We start from the raw sequence: 24,406 nt of genomic DNA on the forward strand, positions 1-24,406 counted from the left end.
TATGTCATAAGCGAAGAGAACAGTGATTTTAAATCCTTAAAAAGTGGTAATTGGGGTAAAAAAAAAAACCCAAATAATCGGAACAGATTCCAGTGTTGGGAGTAACCAAGGAAGCCTAGTTGTAGTATTGAGAAGAATGGTCAGCATAGGTATTCTTGCAAAGGTAACATGTGCCTGAAGACTAGAAGGAGTGAGAGCTCGTAGGTAAGAAAGAGGATTGCAGACAGGGAACCCGCCATGAGAAGGCCTGTTGGCAGGTGCGTCCATGGTTGTTGGAGAGGAAGCAGTTAGAGCACAAGGAGTAGGAGAAGAAGCATTGATTATGCAAGACCATATACCTCTGAGGAACTTGGGCTTTTATGTTACATGAAGTGAAGGAACCAGTGGAGGACTTTAGCAAAGCACTAGATGGCATGATATGACCTAGGTTGACACAGGTGAAATCTGGGAGACCTGAGAAGAAACCACTTTCTGCAATCCAGGTGAGAGCCACAGTGTTGGGCCAGGATGGAAAAAAATAAGAATGGGAGCTTGGATTGGGGGATGATATGTCTTGAAGGCGGAATTTCCAAGATTCTCTGATGGACTGAAGATGAGATAGAAGTGCTCAGGATGGTTTCTCTATTAGCTGCTTTGGGACAACAGAATAACTGACAAAAGCATAAGGAAGCAGGGATTCATTTTGGTTCATCATGCAGGGAAGGAAGTCTTGGTATCAGGAGCTTGAGACAATTGGTTATATTTCATCCATAGTCAGGAAGCAGAGAGTGATAAATACAGGTTGCCACTGCCTCTGCGTCTCACTCCTCCTCCTCTTTCTCCTTCTTACTAAAACTTTTCTTTGACTTTAAGTTTTTTTGTGTGTGTATGGGTGTTCTGCCTTCATGAATATCTTTGCACCATGTGCATGCCTAGTGAGTATCCTTGGAGACCAGAAGAAGGTGTTGGATCCCCTGACACATGGAGTTACAAATAGCCATATCGGTGCTGAGAATTGAATTCAGATCCTCTGGAATAGCAGCCAGGGCTCCCAACCTGAGCCATCCCTTCAACCGCATTTTCTCCTTTTTATATGGATGGAGGACATGAGATGGCATTCATATTTAGGGTATGTCTTCTTCTCACTTCAGTTAGCCGTATCTAAATTGCTCCTCATGGACATCTTTATAAGAATGTCAGATTGACAATGTTAGGCATCGCATTTTCCAAGTTCTGATCTGAGCAACTGGGAGAATGAAGCAAGGTTAAGGTTGCGGGGAGATCAAGCTGAGGGAAGACCAAGAGTTTCATTTCATAGTCTGAGCCTCAACATTCAGTGGAGAAGTGTATAGACATGCATTTGAAAACATTCCAGGAAAGATAGGAATTCATATCTGGAACTCATGAGGAAGGGTTGGCCTGGGAATGGAAAGCCAGGAATTGTCACTCTACCCCTGAGATAGAAAGCCTCGGGCTGTGGGGTCTCTCTTACCCAGCAAGTAGAGGGAGCTGGAGCAGTGAGGACCAGTGTCTCCAAGTGCAGGACGAGGGCATCTGGAAAAGATGAGAAGGCAGCAGATCTGTCTGCAGAGTTGCTGAGGCAGAGCAGGGTCAGGCTGAGCTGAGTTGCCGGTGGAATTTTCCAACCATGTGTTCTCTTAGGTGCATTTAGCCCACAAGAAGCGAAAAAATAAAACTCAGTGGATGTCCATTTTCATTCTGGTGGCACAGTCCTTCACTTCTTACTGGGCCAGTACCAAGAGCTGTTTATTAGAAAGGAAATGGGAGTCTGGCTCTTGCATTAATGAGCCAAGTGCTCTACACACACCTTGACAGAACCCCCCACTTAGAGAGACTGACCTGTTTCCTTGGTGCTTTTAGCCGGGAATTAGTTGGGAGTTTAGCTAGGAATCATTGCTACCTGTTGTCATGAACAGCCTCTGGAACCCTCTTTTACATTTGAAGACTTTGATGAGTTTTCTAGTGCCAGCATAGCTTCTCATCTGAAATTATTATTTTTCCAGGATCCTGACTAGATGGAGGAGGTGGGAAATAACAGCATCCTTGGCATTGCAGTTAATTACCACTCCTGATACTTCGTGGCTTAGCCAGTGCCATCTTCAAAATTCTTACCTCTCTCTTAAATGTTCACCAAGTACAGCTTCTTAAAAATGAGTTATCCTCACGGAGTGACAAAGCCTAGGAAGTGCTCTTCTCTGCAGTCTCATCGTCCCTGTCTCTCAGGTCAAGTACGAGCTGAGGCTGTTTTCAAATGGGCCTTGTGCATTACTCATCAGACAGTGTAGCTACATCATCCAGTCTGGGCTGTCAAGGGCCTACAACAGTCTACTCGTGGAGAAGAAGAATCAGTAATCTAAATCTGATCTCTGAAAGGCAAAGAAAGATTTGGTTATCTGTCTAAGGTCTGGAAGATGGCTCAAGCTGGTATTAACCACATAGGCCAAGAGGATCTTGCCATGAGAGTCTTCAAGATGGGCTAGTCCCTAAACCCTCACTCTGGAGACCTTAACCACTGGCTGGCTACTCATGTGAAACCCACATTTGGATAACACCTAGAGTTTGATTGTCTCTTCTTGGTGCGTGAGGGAAAGTTGGATATTGAGTCAGATTTTTGGTATGCTGGCACAGCCATATCCACAGGGAATGGCAAGAAGTCCCCCCGCAGTATGTGTTGATCAGATGTCTCTTATGATCAAGGCTGTCTTCAGTAATTGGGGGCTACACAGTGAATGGGAAAGGCAAGTTCTTTATCATATGGTAGTTTACCCTTTTTGAGTAAAGAAAGGATTAAAAAAAATCAGCAAATAGGAAAATCAGCAAAAAAGATATAAACAACACCAACTGTAAGTTTAAAGAGCTGTTAAGAGTAGGAATTGACATATTCGAGTGAGTATCTGATTCTTGTGCCTATCCTCAAGGCTCTTTTCCTTCTGTCGGGTTGCCTTGTCCAGCCTTGATATGACAGCTTTTCTTTCCTTTATCTCATTCTGTTTTATTTTGCATGTTCGGTGGTTATCTCTAGAGGCCTGTTCTTTTCTAATGTGAGACAGAAAGCAAGTAGATCCCGAGGGAGGGTAGGTGGGTAGGAACTAGAAGGAGTAGAGGGAGAGAAAACTGTCATTAGGATATATGGTATGAGAAAAGAATAATATTTTCAATAATAGGAAAAAACATGAAAAGAAAAAAAAGTAAGAATCAACCTATTAGCTCCTAGTCTTGTGGGTCAGGAATTTTGGGATGGTGAAGCAGGTCTTCTTGGCTCACGGATTTGGAAAGGTCACATCAGGATGTTGGCTGGTCTGCTACTCGGTTATTTACATTGCTGACAAGTTGGTGCTGGCTTTTGGCAAAGGCTTCAGCCATTCTCCTGGCAGCTCTTTCCATGGGATGGCTGGAACATCTTCACACTGTGACTGGCTCTCTCTAGAGTAAGAAATACAATAGCATAACAGGAGCTACAACTCAGTTTCAGAGTATCCATGCTGCTGTCAGCAGATACATGTGTTAGCATGAGTCATCATGAGGAGAAACTTATCCAGAACTGGAGGCAAGGGTTACTAAGCCCATTTTCTTTGTTGCAGTTACAAAGATGATGCTATGACAAATGAAACTTCCTATCAGAATATTGCTAAAGAGTCAAGTCAAGCCTTTCACTGGTCTAAAATTACAAATGAGCACGCATAATTAGTGGCCTTATACATGATTGTTTGGAATTTTTTTGTGAAATGATAATTTTTTTCTTTATCAGGGCACTAAGTGTTCTATTTCTTTTTGACTTTATGTTACTGTTCTGATTTTCCTTGTGAGTCCTGTTTTTCCCTTTGGGGGTGGGGGTGGGGGTGGGGGTGGGGCAGGATATATGTAGCCCAGGCTGGTCTCAAACATAGTATGTAACTGAGGATGATTTTGAGCTTCCATCCTCCTGCCTCTAGCTTCCAAGCGCTCTGACTAAAGATGTACCCTACCAAGCCTGGTTTTATGTGATGCTGGCGATCGAACCCAGGGCTTTATGCATGCCAATCAAGCACTCTGCCTAACCTGAGACCATTTGCAGTGACAGCCCCTATATTCAAGTTCATCTCAAAAAGAATGCTTCTTCTAAAATAACGTCATCTAGTGGATGCTTTTAAACTTGCCCAGTCTCCTAGATGTCCCACTTATATTTCCTAATTATATGACCATGCTAGAATATGTATGTTCTAAATGGTGCCAGCCTAGACTACAGTTGATTATTAGATCAGAGCTGAGCCTATGAGCTGAGACAAATGAGGGAAGCCTTTCTGTAGAGTCAGTTGATTGAGGGAAAGTCCTTCTCTCATAGAGAAAGCTTAAAAAAGGTGCTATTGAGATGGATCCGCAGGTAAAAATGCTTGTTGTCAAGCCCAATGACCTGAGTTTCATCCCTAGTTACCACTATGGAGGAAGAGAATCAATTCCCAAAAGTTGTTCTCTGACCTTCACATGCATGCTATGGTATATATGGGACTGTATGCATGCAGTGTGCATGTGCGTGTGTGTGTGTATGTGTGTGTGTGTGTGTGTGTGTGTGTGTGCGTGTGTGCGTGTGTGCGTGTGTGCGTGCGCGCATAAATAAAAGAAGATAATATATTTTAATTTTAAGAAGGCTTAGAACAGGGAACTCAGCAAATGATTAACTGTCATGTCTCTACTGTCACTTCTATAAGTGAGCCAGCCAGTCAGCACTGAAGCTAACTGTGAAATCCATCCATACATACACATGTGTGCACTCTTGCATAGGAGAAGACAGGGTTCCAGAGAAGCACATCCTTGGTCCCAGGAGCCAAGAAAGCAGTGTTTTATCTGAGCTCGTTTAGTCTGAGGTTCCTTTCCTTTGGAATCAAGAATGACGGGGACAAGCTTTTAGGTAGTGGTCTGATGAGCTTGGTAAATACATTTTAAGGGGTGAAGGAAAAGCAGCTAGCAGGAGAGCATATGGAAGGCTATCTGGGGCTGAGTCTCAAAAGAGGAATGTGGGACAGACAGAGGTGGTGTACCAGAGCTCCTCTACCATGAGACTCTGATAATAGACATTCTAGTCCATGGGTCTACTCACCTCCAGCTTGGGAGGGCCAATGACTCCTCCTGTCCAGTACCTGTTCTAAACTAGACCTTACCCATAGGTTAAGGTCCAAAGATCATTCCTGGTAGTTTCATTCTACACCCTAGGGTAGATAGGGGTTTGTTCCTTCCTTCCTTCACTGATCCCATCCCGTATGTTTTGCCAAGATAACCTAGTGGATATCTGACCTGGGGGCCTGAGTGGGATGTTCAAATGAAGAATATGTAGCAGTCAGGCCAGATCTATCTGACCCTGTACCTCTGAGGGCGTTCCCCATGCAGCGGCTCAGTGTTGTAGCTATAGAGCAGAAAGGAAGCTAGGTTGGGGCCCGCTCCCCTGCAGAATGGTGCAGACTATCACTTGGGACTCCCCAGGAAATGGGCACCACTTGAAGTGTAAATGTGGTTCAGAGCAGGGCAGTTTGCAAAGTGCGTACAAGGTGAGAAGATGTGCTTCCCTTGTGCTGTCACCATGTTCTGACATGCTAGGATGAGGAAAGGGACTGGTGCAGGGCTGGCCTGTGAGAGCTGGGTCTTCAGGAAAAGGTCTGGGAATGAGCTGCCAGAGGAAATTGGGACAACTACTTCGTCTTTACACTGTCGTTTCCCTCGACTGGGTGGGAAGGGATGGAGGGGCAGCCTCTGTAACCAGCACATGCAAATAAGCACAGCCAGTGTGGGTGGACCTTGATGCTTTTCCAGAAAGGTCTGCTAGGAGTAGCACTGCTGACCAGGCGTGTTACAGGCCTCTGCACCACAGGCTGTAGAATAGCTGACCACATCAATAATTACAGAAGCAGCAGGTAGTAGTTTCATGGCATGTCTGCCTGCCACCTCCTTAAAGAGAAGGTCACACTGTGTAGCCTTGGCTGGTTTGGAGTTCAATATGTAGACCAGGATGGCCTCAAACTCACAGAGTTTCTTTGCCTCCCAAGTGCTGGGATTAAATGCTACTCTTGATACAGAGTGGCCCTTTTGAACATGGTTCTACAAAAAGCATCTGAGGGAGAGAGGCTTTTCCTGCTAGGACCTGTCTTCTCTGGCATTTTCTGATTTGATGATGCCGTTTGAACAGGATCAGAGCGTAAACTGGCAGGTTTGTAAGCTGGGATGTCCAGTGATGTTGGTGCTCGCTGGCAGTACAGATAAATGACCAATCCTGTGTTGGATAATTGCTCCTTGTGTTAGGGCAGCATCTGCCCCCCTCCCCCAAGGCTATCCTTCATTTATCGTATTTCATAGAGGAGCTGGTAAAATGATGCCTCCTTTGTTTGCACCTGGGGTGAGTATAAGAGGAGAAATAGCATCTACTGGCATTGAACTCTGGGCAGTGGGAAAGACTCAAGTGGATAGGAAAAGGGATGGTGAGCATGTCTTCTGCTGAGGTAGGGGATGTGGCCTGCTACTCATCGTGGTGGGAGGAACCATCTTTAAATGGAGTTCAAAGGACATTCCTTGCATTAGGTTTCCTTTCTTGTCTTTTATAAATTATGAGACAGGGTTTTACTTTGGAGACTTGGCTGACTTAAAGATTCCTTTGGCTCAACCTCCAAGTGGTGGAATTATGGCTTTATTCTCACTACATAGCTATCTCTCTTCCTTGAAATCATTATCTGCCTGCCATTTTCAGAGCCAGATCTGATTGGGAAATTCTAGACGGTCGACACAAACTTCTGTTTGCTGCTTCGGTTTTCTGGCATGAGCTATTATAAGTTGACTGAAACTTATAATAAAATAATAATAACTTATTATAAAATAATATTTTCAGCTGGTCACTGAGCCTGATCAGTGAGTCCCAGACCTCCGTCTGGTTAAATAGAACTGCCTTCATAGGTGTATTTTGGGACAGTGCAAATTCAGTGTTCAGAGTGGGATTGAGTTACCACAAATGGTAGTCAGCCATTTGCTCAGGACCTGGCCCCATAAAGCAGTCTGGCTATGTCTCTGTGCCAGACCACAGGGTGAGTCTTCCAGAAACACAGGATACTCCCCCCTGGAAAAGCAGGGTGGGGTGGGGGTGGGGCCTTAAGTGTCGAATCTTTGTTGCTTACCAGCTTTGCTATATTTGAAACTTGGAACCTCAGTGCTTTCCTCTGTATATTGGGAATAGTCATACCTGCCATGTTGGGCAAGTCTGTCATCAGTGCTCTGTGTATGGGGAGAGAGAGAGAGAGAGGGAGGGAGGAACAGACGAACGGACGGATGGATGGTCCGTCAGAAAGATAGAGAGAGACAGAGACCACATGTGTATAGGAGAAGAAAGTAAGTGGAAGAAGTCAAGAAGAAAGAGCTAACTCCTCTCCTTAAAGCATCTCAAAAAGTCAAATCAATTCACCATGAAAGTTTCAGTAGGTAAAGCCCCCCTTTGCTGATAAGGGGAGATATGCTGTGGCCTGGTGGCAGAGTGAGAATCAGAGCCTCATGGGCCAGTCCTCACTCTACTGCTACTTGGGCTGTAGCGACTTGGGCAAATTCTTTGCCTCTCTGAGCCTCAGTTCTAGCCTATAAAATAAATGACTGAATTCCTTCTAGACCTACCACACCATAGTCCAAATGGTCATAGGCTTCATGTTTTTACACTGGAGAGTTTTGACTCTTGGCTCTTTCATTAGAAGAGGGGCAAACAAGGCAAGGAAACTTGCTTGCTTTGGATAGAAATGTGTTGCTCCCTCTGTGGCCCTTTCACATGCTTCCTGGCCCCTTTTATGTGTTTGTCCAAGAGGGTCTTTGGGAGGCCTAAGAGGACTAGAACTTAGATCCTGAGCTGTGAGCTACCTTCAATTTGGCAAGGAGGCCTAGTATATACTGTGCCATTGAATACCTGTAAAAGAATAGACCTATCTGTCTTGGTCATTTATTTCCCTGCCTTTTGGGGCTGTACCTTGGTGTTGAGGCCTGACAGATTTCCAGATGGTTGGTTTTGAAGTGGTTAGGTACCAATTGCAATTAGTTGATTTGACTTAATGAGAAAGGCAAACTCACTCGGGCTTCCTGTTAGACATAAGACATTTCATCTACTTAGCAAGGGCATTGGGTGAGTAAAGGAATTACTGGTGGGATCTTATTTCCTGAATTGACCGGTATCCTAAATGTTTTAATGGTGCCAAGAAAGAGTCCTGGGTGTGAAGGTCTGAGCCCCAAACATGCCACCTCTGGCTTCATGACTCTAGACATGTGGTTTTCACTACTGAAAAGTGCAGAATGATACCTTCTTACTCTCTGATTCTTGATCTATCAAGACTTGATGGATTTGGATTCATGTTCCTACTATCATGGACTTGACAATGCCTTCCCTCCCATGATGAAAACTCCAACTTTCATCTTTCCTTTATTAATTTGCTTCTGAATTTTGTTATGGCAACAAAGAAAGTAACTAAACAAAAAAATATTAGTACTGAGAAAGGGAATCATTACTGTGATAGACCTAACCATGTGGTTTGTAGGTCTTCAGATACAGTTAACAGAAGGCACATAGAAGAATTTGGAGCTGCAGGGTAGAATGATGTAAGCAAAGCTTAATGGGCCATTGTAGAGGGAGTTCATAGGATCCAAATCCTGGTAGAAATGTAGATAGTAAAGGCTAGGTTCATGGTTTCAAAGAGAAGCAAATTCTAGGGGGAATTGGACTAGAAGCCACTCATATTACATCCTGACAAAGAATTTTGCTACATGCTACCTATGTATGAAATTAAAGCCTAAAATAATGGACTAATATGTTTAGTGGAAGAAATTTTCAAACAGTATAGTCAGATTGTGGCCTAGTTTTTGCTCTTTTTTTAGTTTGATTTATAGTAAGAATTCTGAGCAAAAAGAAGAAGAGAAAGATAAGAAAAAATGTTAAAACTGCTGAAGAAAAGCATGTGGGTACACTTAAAGTTGCAGACAGGGTGGCAAAGAAAAAGCCAAGGCAAATGGATGGGACTGGAAAATATCATTCTGAGTAAGGTAAACTAGTCACAAAAGAACACATGGTATGCACTCCCTGATAAGTGGATATTAGCCCAAAAGCTTGAATTACTCAAGGTACTATCCATAGACTATATGAAGCTAAAGAAGGATGACCAAAGTGCAGATGCTTCAGTCCTTCTTAGAAGGGGGAACAAAAATATTCATAGGAGGAGATATGGAGATAAAGTTTGGAGCAGAGACTGAAGGAATAGCCATTCAGAGCCTGTCCCACCTGGGGATCCAGGCCATATACATAGAGCCACCAAACCCAGACAATATTGCTGATGCCAAGAAGTGCATGCTGACAGGAGCCTGATATAACTGTCTCCTGAGAGGCTCTGCCAGAGAGTGACAAATATAGAGGCAAATGCTAGCAGCCAACCATTGAACTGAGAACAGGGTCCCCATTGGAGAAGTTAGAGAAGGGATTGAAGGAGCTGAAGGGGCTTGCCACCCCATAAGAACAACAATACCAACCAACCAGAGCTCTCAGGGACTAAACCACTACCCAAAGAGTACACATGAACAGACCCATGGCTCCAGCTGCATATGTAGCAGAGGATGGCCTTGTTGGGCACCAAAGGGAGGAGAAGTCCTTGGTCCTGCCAATACTGGAATCCCCCTCCCCCAGTGTAGGGGAATGTCAGAGCGGGGAGGTGAGAAGTGGTGCATGGTTGGGTGGGGGAAAGGGGATAACATTTGAAGTGTAAATAAAAAATATCCAATACTAATAATAATGACAAGAACTATTAAAAAAACCCTACTACTTAAAATCATAAGCCCATTTTCCCTTAAAAATAAATAAATTTGCAGCAGAAATCTATTAGGCTCACGGTTTCAAAGGTTTCAGTTCATGGGTGGCTGGATCCATTCCTGTGGAGAGTAGAATATTTTAGTTGGACTTTGGGCTCCTTGGCCAGGCCTTCCTTTTTCTGTACCACAGTTTCCTATTCTGATGAAGGGGGTGGGGGGTTGGTCAGGTGGTTCTTAAGAGATTTCAAGGCTTCATAATTATTCCAACTTCAGCTGCAAAATTGTTATTTTTTTCTTTCTGTTTTAGGCAGAATATGAAATTACTCCAGATGAAAACCTTGGGGCAAAGGGGAAGGAAATAATGACCAAGTACCTCTCTCCAAAGGTAAGAGTCCTTCCAAACTTTTCTTTGGGAAGAATAAGAAGCCCTGTCTAGGAATGTGGGCAGCCCTGACTTACAGGGCTGATGGCTTCCTGTGGTTTCCTGAATGCCATAGTTTCTATTTTCACTTAGACATCCTTCGACCTTACAGAGTCAGAAGGTGGTGATCCAGGATAGGACTGGCATAGGGTAGGAAACCTGGTCCCTTCTAGGGATCTTCTTACTGCCCACTGCCCACATATTTAGACAGGAAGGTGAGTGTCTCACTAAAATTGGAGTTGGAAGTGCACAGAAGAAAAGACTTAGTAAGAAACAGTTCTAGTAAGATAATAATGAGGAGGAGCATGTCTGGGAATGACCAGGAAGAAGAGATAGATCAAGCAAATTGGAGCTGGGCCATCAGTAGAAAACTTGAGAGAATGTGGGGGATTTTGAGATTCTAGAGAATACTCAAGGACAAAAGTCTACCTTGATCTTAATACGCATCCAGTTATTGAAGGAAGCAGAATGGCACTGCCTCACAAGCCAAGGAACCTGAATTTTCTAGTATCTGCTTCCCTTGACACATTGTCTTGAGACTCATAATTGGTTAGTGTTGAGAGTGAGTGGTGGTTGAGAGCATTCATCTCTAATGCTCTGATCAAGGCTCAGGGCACATTGTGGTAGAAAGTGTGGCAAGAATGTATCCAAAGGAAGGATTAGGCTCAGGGCACATTGTGGCAGAAAGTGTGGCAAGAATGTATCCAAGGGAAGGATTAGGCTCAGGGCACATTGTAGCAGAAAGTGTGGCAAGAATGTATCCAAGGGAAGGATTGGAGTATTGTAGAGCGCTGTCTTCTAGGTATGACATGGTTGGCATAGTCATTGGACTTGTTTGTTTGAGACAGGGTTCTCTGTGTAGCCCCAGATGTCCTGGAACTTGCTCTGTAGACTAGACTGGCCCGGAACTCACAGAGATCTGCTTGCCTCTGCCTCTCAAGTGCTGGGATTAAAAGTGTGTACCCAGCAGTTCTTGGACTCTTGAACTCAAATTTGCACTGTAGTCACCTACACAAGATCTGCAGTAAGACTGAGACCATCATGAATGAAAGAGGGCTCATGGAGTCTTACCTACTCTTCCCTCCCTGAGTATCTATAGCCAGTTCATAGTTGTTGGTTGAAAGAGAGACACCCTCACCCATGTTCCTATAAGCAACCTTATTGAAACTCTTTTGGTGAGGTCAAGGGGGAGGATGGCCTTAGAAACACCCTCTCCCCCACCCCCATACCTCTATGACTTTTTTTGTTTGTTTTTGGTGACAAAAATATCAACTATTCTAGGCTAGCCAAGAATTTACCATGTAGTCTAACCTCAAACATTATTTAAATTCATCGTGTGTATGTGTGTGTGTGTGTGTGTGTGTGTGTGTGTGTGTGTGTGTGTACCCATGCATGCACACATGTGCTATATGACATGTGTAGAGGTTAGAGAAGAACTTTAATGAATTTGTTCTCTCCACCACGTGGAACCTGGCACTCAAACTCAGGGCATCAGGCTTGGCGGGAAGTGACTTTATACACTACACCATCTCACTAACCCTCAAACATTTAATGCTCCTCAGCATCCGACTTTTTAGGGTTATAGACATGTGAAACTATCACCAGTTTTAGTTTCCCTGTTGCACTCACCTGGTGCATGTCATCAACACGGTGAGAGGTATCTTTGTGAGCAATTCTAACACCCTGGGGTCATTGATTATTCTGTTCAGGCCCCTAGGCTTTGGGCACAGTTCCTGGACGGGTGTCCATTCCAGCCAAATGGGTGACCTTTATCATTCTGCTGTTCCAAATGCCTACTAACTGGGCACTTCTGACATACAACAGATCTCATTTTCTTGCTTCTGTCCTGACTCTTCCCCTGTGTTTCCATCCTAATCATACGCTTCTGTTTATGGACCTGTAGGCATTTCAAAACTGGCAGAATTAATGTAGGTAGTATACCTTACACTAATGTAGGTAGTAAAACCTGCACAGCCTGCTCTGGCCAATGTGTGCTTCCATCTATGAGCCATTGAATAGCTAGCACTACCTTGTCTCATTCCACACATGCTATCCCTGTCAGCATGCAAGTGATTCATCCTGTTGACCCACAGTCGTGGCATGCGAAGCAGCTGAAGGTAGCTGCATTTCTGGTTTAGCCACCATGTAAAACACAGAAAGCACTCTGAGTGTGAACAGATGTCTTAAGTCTAGAGGCAGTGCTTCTAAGGGGAGGTAGTATCCTGAGGGATGATTGTGGCAAAGCTCCCTGGCTGAGCTCCTAGTATGCCAGTCTTCCAGGTTGCTAATAGGGCAGCCAGGGCCTGCTGACGTCAAACCTCATGCTGCCAGCCCATGGAGTTTTTACCACTATATATCAAGGCATCTTCCTATTTCAAGTGTACTAGGCCTGGTCAAGTTCTCCATCTGTATTACCAGTGAGGCTGCTGCCTACATGTGGCAGTTTAAAACAATGAAAGCTGATGAATAATTTTATTTGCTATATCAGGCATTAGTTCAGAGTTTTTGTTATTGCTATAGATACTCCATCCTGCGGCTGAGGAAGGGGAGGCTTGCCAGCTGTCACCTCCCAGGCCACACAACTAGAAAGTATCAAGTCCAGCACTTGAGCCCAGTCTGGGTGATCCTGGAGTTCTAGACCTTTCACTTGGAGCATCATTCATCAGTCCTCCCATTCAGAATGCCTCAGCCTAATCACCTGGCGAGGGTAGAGTGCTTGCTTTACCCAAAAGGGAATTGGCTCTGTGGCCTGTCTCAGTGTATGGGGTCAAAGAACACTGCAACTGCTCCTCTCTCTCTCACTTTGCTGCCCTTTCTCGTCCCTCAATACAGAGACTGTCAGAAGACTCATCTGAGCCCTTTAGGTTCCTTCCCTCTGTTCCTGCTGCCTTGTCTCCTAGAGGCATGAGGCCTAGATTCCCTCATCAGCTCAGATGGTTTTGTAAGTGCCTTGATGCCTGCCAACATTTTTTCCTTAAGTACTCCTCAGTTTCTGAAATTTAAACCACACCATCTGTTGCAGTTCGGGGGCCTGGGGAAGGCCATCCCTGGGTTGAGTGTTTTCCTACACTAAATTTTGAACTGCCTTCTTGGCCTTTCCTGAAGGAGTTTTTTTAAAAACCTGCTTCACTTCTCAGTGGTGCAGAGAACCTGGTTCAGGACAAAGGGCTGGGTGAGGGCCTGAGCTAGAAGCTGATCGCTTCAATGAAGCACAGAGCTAGTGCCACTCACACTAAATCACCCTTACCCTAGGGCTTTACTCGAGATGCAACTCAGGTGCTATTCCCATCCTTTACAGACCATCTTAATGTGCAGCCTCATTGGTCTTTGTCTCTGCTATTTTAAGAATGCTGCTCTCTGTTCCATCTCTGTCACCGTTGTGTCTACATTTGTTTGGTTCTAATTGCTCTGACCTGGTAACCTATTCTTTGGTTGGGCCTCTCTGCCTCCATGTGAGATTCTAAGAAGCCCAGTTGGATGATCAGTTGTCTGATACAAGTCAATACTGTATAGAAAGTTCTAGAGCCCAGTCGAAAATCAATTAGATGTTTACGATGGCAGTAATGTTAGAGCTCATACAAAGAAGTTTGTCTCAAGAAGCTGTGAGCCCAGCCAGTGAACCAGGAAAACTTCTAGGAGGGCATGCTACCAAAGCAGATCTGAAAGGAGGAGGAGGGGGGTTGGGGATTTAACTCAGTGGTAGACAAGCGCAAGGTCCTGGGTTCGGTCCCCAGCTCCGGAAGAAAAAAGAAAGAAAGAAAGAAAAAAGAAAAAGAAAAAAAGAAAAAAAAAAAGAAAGGAGGAGGAGGAAACCTGGTGCCAAAGAAGGGAAAGGAAAAGTATGTTTCATGGCTTCTGTGAACACCAGACACATAAGTGGTGCACAGGTATAGATGTGGGCAAACCACTCATACATTTAAAATGAAAATAAAATAAATTATACTAGGCCATGTCACCATCCCTTGAAAGTTCTGATTTATGTATATCTTCATCATAGTTCTTTCTTCCCCTTTCCTTTTTAATCCCTCTTCCTCCTCACTCTGTGTGTGTGGGGAGGTTGGGGTGAGCAGATGAGCTGAGAGGACTAATGAGACAGATCTGTGTGGGTACATTGGATTCCAGAGGTCGATTTTTGGTGTCTTCCAATATTGCTCTCCACCTTTATTTTGAGGCAGAGTCTCTCATTGAATGTGGAGTTCACCGTTTTGGCTAGATTGGCTGGCTAACAAGCCCTGAGCTCTTCCTGTCTCTGCTTCCTCAGTTCTGGAGTTACAAGATCACCATCGTACCCAGATTTTATGTAGGTCCTGGGGATCTGAACTCAAGTCCTGATGCTTATGCAGTTGCAGTAAGTACTTTACCCCTGGTCCATCTCCTCAGTCTTCAGTGTTTTGTCTGATTTTTTTCAATCTTAGTGGGTATGAGGTGGTTTCTTGGTATGATTTTGATTTGCATTTCCGTCGTCACTAATAATGTTTCACCTTTTCCTGTGCTTATTGGTCATCTGTATATTTTCTTTGAAAGGGTCTATTCAAATCCTCTGCCCGTTTTAAAAGCTAGTTGTTTGTCTTTTTGCTGTTGACTTGTAAGAGTTCTTTGTTTTGTTAGATTCAGGGTGGAGGCCAAGAAAACTCACTTTAGATACGGAAGCTTAAAAATGAAAACTAGATTTTTCTGAACACTCAGGGAGACAGCCAGTTCAGGATCTGAACTGCATCTCCATAGGTAGCTTGTACAACATTTTTATAGGATGGGAACACAAAGCAGGGGCCAATGGGGCAGGCTGTTGCATTGACCAATCATTTTTTGATACAAGGGGTTAAGTAAGGTAGTTAACACTGGTGACTGGATCCTATCTGGGTCACCTGGTTTCAGGGTCCTTGAGTCAGCTTTTGCAGCCAGGTCCCCTCCTGGACTCTGGCCTAGAATTTTAGAATGATAAGGAAACAAAGGAGCATGCAAGCTGCATTTAGTCAATTAAGTCAGAAAAAGCAATTCATTTATGACTTGTGTGCCCTAGTTTAGATAATGGGATAACAGCATCTTTTTTCTGTTTGCATCCTTTACTGGTTAACAGACAAATATGAAACATCTGAAGAAGCAAGATAGGAGTTGAGTTCCAGGGCATGGGAATGTGAACTCCATTTTGACCCTGCCGGCAAGGTGGAACTCATACCTGAGATGGCTCAACTCAGAAAGCTACCTCCTAATAATATCTTCCAAATATAAATCTTGTCTCAAATATATGATTCGAAACCATTTTCTCCACTATGAGCCCCATCTTTTCACTTTCTTGATGGAGTCTTTGAGATATTTATGACGTTTTGAAGAAATTCATACTTCATTCCTGCTACTGATTTTCAAATGGCTTGCAGTTGCCTTGTCTTAGATGTCTTTCTGAGAAGTCCTGTGTTCCTCTGGAAACAGGATGTGTGTAGAGACAAAATGAACAAATCATGGTGCATCTGATGTCTCATAAGCCATTCTTCTTCTGGAGCACCAAAGCCCTGTTGTCTGTCCGAAAGATCAGGACCAGGCCTGGCTCTTCACAACAGCCTTTAGGTTCCTTGGAGTACACACTTCACTGCACTGACTTCTTACATTTCTATGGATCTTCCCAGCAACTCTCAAAGAGGGCATTCATGCATCCACTTTGCAGACCTGGCAGACCTTCTAAAAAGAGAAGCTAGCTCAGGGTGGGCCCTGAGTAACTTGCCTAAGCAGGGTTATCTGTAGGATATTTTACTGTGGCTCATTTTAATTGGGCTCACAAATCATTGTGCTAGGTTTGCATTATTGAAATCTTAATGACTAAAGATTGGCAGGTGGTTCCCACTTAAGTTGTAATTTTGCTAAAATTTGGATCTATATGAAGTTCAATGCTGGGGCATTGATGCCCCCTTCCCCCAAACTGCCAGCACACATACAATCACTGACCAAAAGCAGCTTAGAGGAAAGTGTTCTTTTGGTTTATACTTCCCGATCACAGTCTATCACTGAGGGAAGTTAGAGCAGGAACTTAAGGCCTGTATGGGGCCCTTCCTAGACAGGAAGGGTGGACAGGTGGGATGAACAGATTGACATGAACTACTGGAGTATTCCTCCTTGCTGGGAATGCCCAGCCCAGGTGGTATTTTGAGTTTATTTTTGGCCAGAGGTCCTCAGGCAGGATGTTGTTCTCAGTGCCCTATGCAGACATAGGGCTGCCTCTTTGTTTCCATAAACAATGACAGGGTAAAACAGAGAAGTTTGTTCCTGTTATGGGGGAAGCAACCTATCAGCCTACTTTTTCACAAAAGAAATCTATCCCTAATGTTTGTTTGGCTCTTTGAGAACACAGCCACCCTTGAAAAAAGAAAAGGAATTATATGAAAAGAAACAGTGAATCCATGTTTTCTTTCTTCATTTCTTTCTTATTCATTGCACCATCTCAGTGGTACCTTTTTCTACCCTACACATTGCACCAGGATGTTGAGCAAGGCACCTCAGGCTGGTTCTCAGCCCTGGTCTTAGGGCAGTCTGCTAGCTTCATTTGTTGTCAGGAAGCATAGAAGACAAGCCCTACTAACTTCCAAGCCCTGCAGCCAGTATTAGTAACTTTTGCGTCCCTGTTGTCAAATGCACGGCAGAGACAACTTCAGAGAGAAAGGTTTCTTTTGGCTCATGATTTTAGGGAGTTTCAAAATTTACACAGTAGGGAAAGCATAGCAGAGCAGCTCCATCTGTAGTAGCGGAACCTTGAGGTATATTCTAGTTTCTTTTCTGTTTCTTGATAGAATACTCTTACCAAAAGCAACTTAGGGGAAGAAAGGGTTTCTTAGGTTTATATTTTGAGGTCCCATCATTGAGGGAAGTTGGGGTAGGGACTCAAAGAGAACTCTGAATCAGAAACCATGGAGGAATGCTGCTTGCTGGCTTTCTATTTGGTTTACTTAGACTCATGTTCAGGTAGCTTCCTTAGACAACCCAGGATACTTAAGCAAGACCAGGGAACGGAACTCAGTGCCCAAAGTGGGTAGGCCCTCCTATATCAAATAACAGTTAAAAAATTCCTCATGTGGTGGAAGACCAGAAAACAGGGAGTGCAGGCTGGCACCAGGGCATAGGTATAACCTTCAAAGGCTCTTATGACCTACTGTCTTTATCCAGGCTCTACCCTCTAAAACTTCCCCAGCTTCCAGAATACTTCACAAGCTACAAACCAAGCATTCAAGACATCAAACCTTTGAGGACATTTCAGATTCAAACCAGAGCATCGTCTTCTTTAGTCATCTACGTATGGAATGAAGGGAGTGGGTGCAGCACTAGACTCAGTAGTATCAGCTTTCATAGATCCCGTCATGTTTGCAGACCATGAGCACAATAATAAGCATTTTTCTTTTGAGTTAAGTCTTATTTTAACTGAATGAGTGATAAGGCAAACCATTGTGCATACGTCACAGAGATAACTGGAAAGTAAAGCTCCGAGTTGAATGAACCTTTCTTACTGTGTGGAGATCAGTATGTGTCAGAGGTGAGCTAGTGACATACTTGCTTGTATGAGGCTTGAAAGAGAATTGAACAGGATAAACGTTTCCCTGAGTGCCTCAATGTCATTTGTCATTTTGGTTCTCCTAAGACCATTAATCATCTCTGGAAATGCTCTCTGCTTCCTAGCTAGTGATGCACTATGGGGATGCTGGTTTGATGGTAATGAAAATAGTGTGGCCTGTAGCAAGGATTCCTAGACCACATGACACAGCCCTGGTGGAGGTAGTATAGAATCCATTGACCCATTTGTATTAGATATGTTTCCTGTTATTGTGATCAGTTCCTGGTAGAAACAACTTCATGAAGGAAATATTTATTTCAGCTCACTGTTTTAGAGGGTTGGGTCTGTGCTTGCTCAGCTACGTGTGTTGGGGCAAGAGCATCATGGTGGTAGGAGTATGTAGCTCTTCCCCTCACCTCATGGTGGACAGGAAGCAACAGGAAGGGACCAGAGAAAGTTAGAGCCTGCAAGAAAAATACTTTTAGCATCCAACTTCATCTGATTAGGCCCACCCTCTTACAGTTCCCCCACCTCCTGGTAGCCTGTTTAAATACTTAATCCACCAACTGATGAATCTTTAGGTTAGAGCCCTCGTGGTCCAATTGTTTTTGAAAAAACCCTCACAAAGCACCCAGAAGTGTGCTTTAATGATTTTTTTATGCACTTCTCAATCTTGTCAAGTTGGCCTTCAAGATTAGCTATCACACTATATAACCAACCTGTGGTCTCCAGGGCAACCAAGGGCATAGAAATTACTCCCACAAAAGTACTATGCCCATCCTCTTTGTAGACCTTGGATTCTAACTACCACCTCTAAACCTGAATTTTTTACTCCACTGAGATCATTGGTTCTTGTCTCCCAGCAACAGGAATGGATCTTCATGCTGTTGTCAATGAATGAATGTAATGAGCTCAGAGTCCACCTTTGCCTGTCCAGGTGAATGCATAGGGTGGAAAGATTGGGGAGCCATATGCTATGCTTTTCAGCTTCTTGCTGCAGTACTGGAGGAAACTTGAGGGTGAAATGATTAGAAAGAATGGTTGAAGGTGGGACTTTTGAGGTCCTTTTCTACCCAAGTGCCAAGCAGGCTAAGTTCTGCTTAATTTCCAGGACCAGATGGGATTGGGCATTTTATGAGTTAAGAGATCTCAGACAGCTAGAGTTCTTCAGGAAGTCCCAGTGTGGGTAGACCTCTTCCTCTTCCATTTTGGGGGCAACAGAGAGGAAGTTAGAAGGCATTAAGCCATATTTGTATCCATTAGATATCCCGAGACTAAAGGAAGGGGCTAAGATTATTTACTGGACAAGTACTGCATGTCCAGATCCTCACATTCCAAATTTTTCTGATAATTCAGGATAATTCTCTGAAGTGAAGAGAAATAGGTTACCCAGGATGGGTCACACTTCCTCAAGGAACCTGAGGGCCTATTGAGCAGGGTCATAGCAGTATTCCATCTCCTGATTTCTAGTGTACAGACAAAGAAGATCTTTGTCCCACTCCCCAGGCCCTGACTGCAATAATAGGGTTTTGTGGAACTCAGTTTGAAAATTACTGAGTTAAGCCAGGTTATTCATTTCCTACATGAAGAAACTGAGGCCCAGTGAAGGACTGTACTTCCTTGGTCACATAACTTGAAAGAGGAGACTAGAATGACCTTTCTAAGACCCTGGGCTAGACATAGATAGATAACATCAAAAGATACACTCCTTGACTTTGTTTTCATCTTCCACCATAGCTGGCCTGCAGCTGGGCCCAGATTCCTCCCAGGCTGCTCTTATTTGGGCCAGGAAGTGTCTAAATGCTGACCTATGGGTAGTATCTGAACTTATTAGAGAAGGCAGCTGGTGCCAAACCATCCTCACTTGCAAGTAAAATTATTATCTCTTATACTTCCTTACCAAAAGCAGGTTTTCGTGTTGGAGGTGGGAGGGGAAGCATTAATTATTGTACACTACATGGGAGTTTTTGCTTTTAGCTCATTCCAACATCCTTATAATTCTAGATGAAAAATGATAATTGTCTCAATTTTAGCTTGGGCCGCACTTTTTAGTAAAAATGAAGAAGAGAAACCTTTAAGCAGGGACTCAAATAGATATGTGTCTGAAAATTTCATGCAGCATTATTTATAATTAGACTAGAACCCAAGCGTCCATCAACTTCTGAATGAATAGGCAAAACACTGCATATATATACCCAGTGGCATATTTAATTCCCCCAAGTTCTGATACGTGCAAGGATGAAATTTAACATTGAGCTAAGTGAAAGAAGGCAGATATACCTCATGAGTTTCCTGGGATAAATACGTTTTAAAGGTGTGTGTGTGTGTGTGTGTGTATGTGTGTGTGTGTTCCCAAGGATTGAATTTAACTTGCAGGTTTGGTGGCAGTGTCCTTAACTGCTGAACCATCTGGCCAGCCCAGGATAGTCAAACTTACGAAGAGTAGATTCAAAATTTCCAGGGCCTGATAGAAAGAATGGAGAGTGGAATAATGGATACTAAATGGGTAAAGTTTATGCTTAGAGTGACAATTTTTTTTTTTTAGCAAAACATGATTGAGGAGGTGAACTCGATAACCCTGAACGGTACACTTAAAATGATTAAAGCGTCATGTTTATGCTCTGCCGTGTAAGAATGAAAGGGTGAAAAAGTAAGAGTGAGATTGGCATGGTCTCACTCACTCCTGTCTAGAGTCTGGTCTCTCCACTTTGTAGTCTTCTCAGAATTCAGCTTAGGATAAAATTGTCTCCTGAATCAGTTTCCTGGGTGTAACTGGAGTGATGAGGCAACGAATCATCAACTCTTAAAGTGGGGTGGGGCTGGTGCCTGTAGCATGTCCATGCTGGTTAGACTCAATCATGTATAATTTTTTCATGTCACAGGCTTCCTGCACAGCCCTTTAGAGTCGCTATGCCGTTGTCCCTCACCCATGTATTACTGATTCCTGAACAGTTTTTTTTTCCTGGAAACAAAATTGTCTTTGTCTGCAGCCATTTCATTTCAGTTTCTCACAGCAAGATGATGCAGGTCCCTTGAGCCCTTTTTCCTTTCTTGTGACCTGTCAGGTCAGAAAATTAGACATCCCTTTGATACCTATAGAGCCAGCCCTGCCTCTGAACTCCTTTTTTTCCTCTGTGTTTTTCCTGCTCAGAATTCTATTTTGGGTGTCTGCAGTCAGAGTCTAGCCATAGGCTTTCTGGGCATCCCTGCCCCTGCTGTCTTGAGTGGGCAGGATACTAGTCTCAGGAGTCCTTGTGTTTGGCTGACTCCCTGTATATCCAATCTTCCCAGCCCCATCTTTAGGCCTTGGGCACAGACATGACATCTAATAGGTATAGGAATTCTCATCCCTCCTTTGTCTCTAACAGCTATAGATTAAGATCTTTACTAGAGAAGATTCTAGCCCACTTTTAGATGGAGGCTAGATTGCGAGCTATGGAACACGACAGCAGTGAATATTCTAGAAGACATAATAAAACCAGCTGGCTGTGTTCTCACCTCTCACACACAAAGCCTAAGGGACTCTCCTGTAGGAACATTCTGCACTTCAGCACCTCGGGACCAGAGTGCCAATTGCCAAGAACCTGCTTCTGGTGGCATTGACTCATGCAGAACAAAGCTGGCTGGATGTAAACTACAAGGAAGAACCCCTTCTGCTCCAGCAACTTCTCTGGGGCTGCAGGCCCCACATGCAAAGCCTGTGTAAACATCTCTGGTTGCACACTTTGGTTCACAGGTCACAACTGGGGATTCTCAAATTGACAGAGCTCAGCTGGCCTCTTATTCCACGTCTGGGCACACTGCATTTTCATTAATTATCCTCTTTTGCTTCTGACGTAAAGGGTCAAGGTCTGGGTCAGAGTCACTGTGATTTCCTTTTCTTCTCATTAGAGCTATCCAGCTCCCAGCGCCAATTGTTAAATTCCAATGCTGTTTAAAATGTTCTCTGTCTCTCTTCCCATTGCTCAAGAGTCTTTCATCCTGATTTCTGTGAAGCCACTTGAAAAGCCAAGAAAATGTGATCTCTTGAGCCCGGTGAGTGTTCTCCCTCTGAGACCATAGCTATTTCTCAAGGGTTCTGTGATTCTACTTTGCTGACCCAAAGGGACTCCTGGGTCCCTGTAGCCAACTCAGTGGGGCTTGCTCCAGGCTCTTCCTTGCCTCCACTTTATCACCTGCTGTCAGTCAGGGTTCTTGTAGACTGTCTTATCCTCTGAAAGTTGTCCGGAAATATATCAATTTTGCTGTAAGAGAAAATTGAATTCTTCCAGAATTTTTCTTTCAGTTTTCTTTGAATACTTCCCAGAACACAAACACTAGAAATGGAAAGAAGGAACCTCTTTGTTACCTAGTGAGTCCTTTCATCTTTAGCCATGGTTGTACCTTGCCTCAGCTGTGCAGCACCTGTGTCTGATGAGGCCATATCTGTAGTTCTTTCTGGAGACCAAGAGGCTGCCTGCAGTTGGCCACCCACAGTCCTCATGGGTTTGTAACTACTCGTGCTGGCCAGTCGAGTTGATCTTTAAGTTATTGTGCCAAGTCCTGTGGCATGGACTCAGGATGACACTCAGGACAGACTCGGCTTAGACCCCAGCTGGAAGAGTGTCTCAATGATCACACAGTGTCCTTTACCTCTGCTTACTCTTGGCCTAACAGGATCTTCAGCTGTCCTTAGAGTCACCATCAAGAGTTCACCACTCAGAGAGTTAGTTACCAGAGTGGTGGCTATAGGCTTGTGTTTTGATGGAATTGTGGGTCTCAAATAGGATGTTGTTACTTTCCAACCAGAGTCAGAGTTTCCTGTGTGCCACTCCCACCTGTGTGCCATGGGCACAGGTGTGACTGATGGGGTGAGTTCTGGTTGAATTCCTTTCATCTTAGAAGACTGCTACTCCTCATTCATCATCAGTGCTCACAGATTAAAATCTTCACTGGAGTTGCTGGGCATGGTGGCACATGTCTTTTATCCCAGCCCAGAGCCAGGTAAATCTCTGTTGAGGCTATTTTAATACATGTTTTGCAGTTTTTCTCTTAACCCATCTAACTCCGAAATAATTGAGACTGGACTATTATATTAATTTTACAAGCTTTAAGGACACCACAACTGAGTATTACTCTATTTTATTCCTCTAAGCTAATCTGGCAACCTTTCAGCCAAACCCCTGATATACTTGCATTTTATGGCTTTCAGTGCTTGAGGTATTCCTGTGGCAATCCCCACTTCCCCCCTCTTTCTCTCTTCCCCTCCTCTGGCTAGTGGAAGTCCTGCCCCATCATCTCTTTTTCTTGGCCATTGGCTGATCAGATTTTATTGTCAAGTCAGAGAATAAATGGGGAGCAATGTTTACACAAACTTGAAACAGGAGGTACTTGGAATAAACAGTGCCAAGTCAGGATTGCAACAAGATATGGGGGCAGAGAAATCAGTACTTCAATAATACAAGGATAATCTTTACTGCAGAAACACATTGTGTCTGCAGATATGATCTACAGAGCAAGTTCCAGGACAGCCAGGGCTATACAGAAAAACCCCGTCTCAAAAAAACAAAAACAAAACAAAAATTCACTGGAGAAAAACCTAGCACATTTTCAGATGGAAAGTAGCAAGGTATTATCTTCTAGTTGCTCACACACAGCCACATGATACTTGATAGGTTCAGACTCTGGGTCTTTGAGATCTTCATGAAACAGAAAGATGGCAGGTTGGGTACATCTTCCTAGAGGATTGGAGGCTGCTGAGGCATGAGCTAGGGCCTGGACAGACCTCTGGAGAAGAACCTGTGATACTGCACTTGAGCACTTTGTAGCATAGGTGAGTAAAAGTGCTGGTTTTGTCAGGGCTGAAGTTTCAAGAATGTGGGAAGTGTCCTCTTTAAGAAAAGGATAGAGCTGTGTGTGGTGTTGCGTACCTTAGCACCATGGAGGCTAAGGCAGCAGGACCATTAGTTTGAGGTCAGCCTGAGCTATAAGCAAGAGCCTTTCTTACGGAGCTAGAGTGATGACTAAACTGTTAAAAGCACTTGCTGCTATTGCAGAGGTCCCAAGTTTGATTCCCAGCACCCACAATTGGCTCACACCATCCTAACTCTAGTTCCATGGAATCTGGATGCCTTCTTCTGATTAGCACACCATACATTCACATGACACACATACATACAAGCAGGCAAAACATTCATACACATAAAATAAATCTTAAAAATTATGCCTAAGAGGGAGGAAGGAAGGAAGGAAGGAAGGAAGGAAGGAAAGAAAGAAAAAAGGAAGGAAGAAAAAGAACATCTTTCTATGGGGCTAGAAAGATGGCTTCTTGTTTAAGAGCAGAGGACCTGGGTTGGGTTCCCAATGCATATATGGCAGCTTACAGCCATCTGTAACTCCAGTTCCAGAACATCTATCACTCTCCTCTGCTCCACAGGTACCAGGAATGCACATGGTATACATGCATACTGTAGGTAAAGCATTCGTAAAATAAAAATAAATATTTATTTTAAAAAAAGAATACTTTGTGGACAAAAGTGAATACTGAAAATAAAACAAGAAATCATAAAATTCCTGAAATCATCTCTGTTTACTGAAATTGTTTTGCCTTTTTATTGTTTTTAAAGAAATCTTTTGTCCATTGAAAGTGACTTTGCTTCTCCATCTGTAATATTCTGCATTATTACCACATATTT

General features: G+C 43.7%; 1 protein-coding gene across 8 annotated transcripts in view; it reads left to right on the plus strand.

Moving 5' to 3' along the window:
* Window positions 1-24,406, plus strand: part of Grk5 (G protein-coupled receptor kinase 5) — a 193,981-nt gene that overhangs the window by 131,301 nt on the left and 38,274 nt on the right. For 5 of the 8 annotated variants that reach the window (XM_039088820.2, XM_039088800.2, XM_039088827.2 and 2 more), the window contains 2 exons: window positions 10,088-10,165; window positions 14,463-14,549. In XM_039088820.2, coding sequence (XP_038944748.1) covers window positions 10,088-10,165; window positions 14,463-14,549 — 165 coding nt within the window. Of the gene's footprint in view, window positions 1-10,087; window positions 10,166-14,462; window positions 14,550-21,748; window positions 21,768-24,406 lie in introns of those variants that run through there. The other 3 variants (XM_039088810.2, NM_030829.2, XM_063272208.1) reach the window with 2 other exon arrangements.

The sequence above is a fragment of the Rattus norvegicus genome, chromosome 1, assembly GCF_036323735.1.
Source record: "Rattus norvegicus strain BN/NHsdMcwi chromosome 1, GRCr8, whole genome shotgun sequence".
NCBI lineage: Eukaryota > Metazoa > Chordata > Mammalia > Rodentia > Muridae > Rattus > Rattus norvegicus.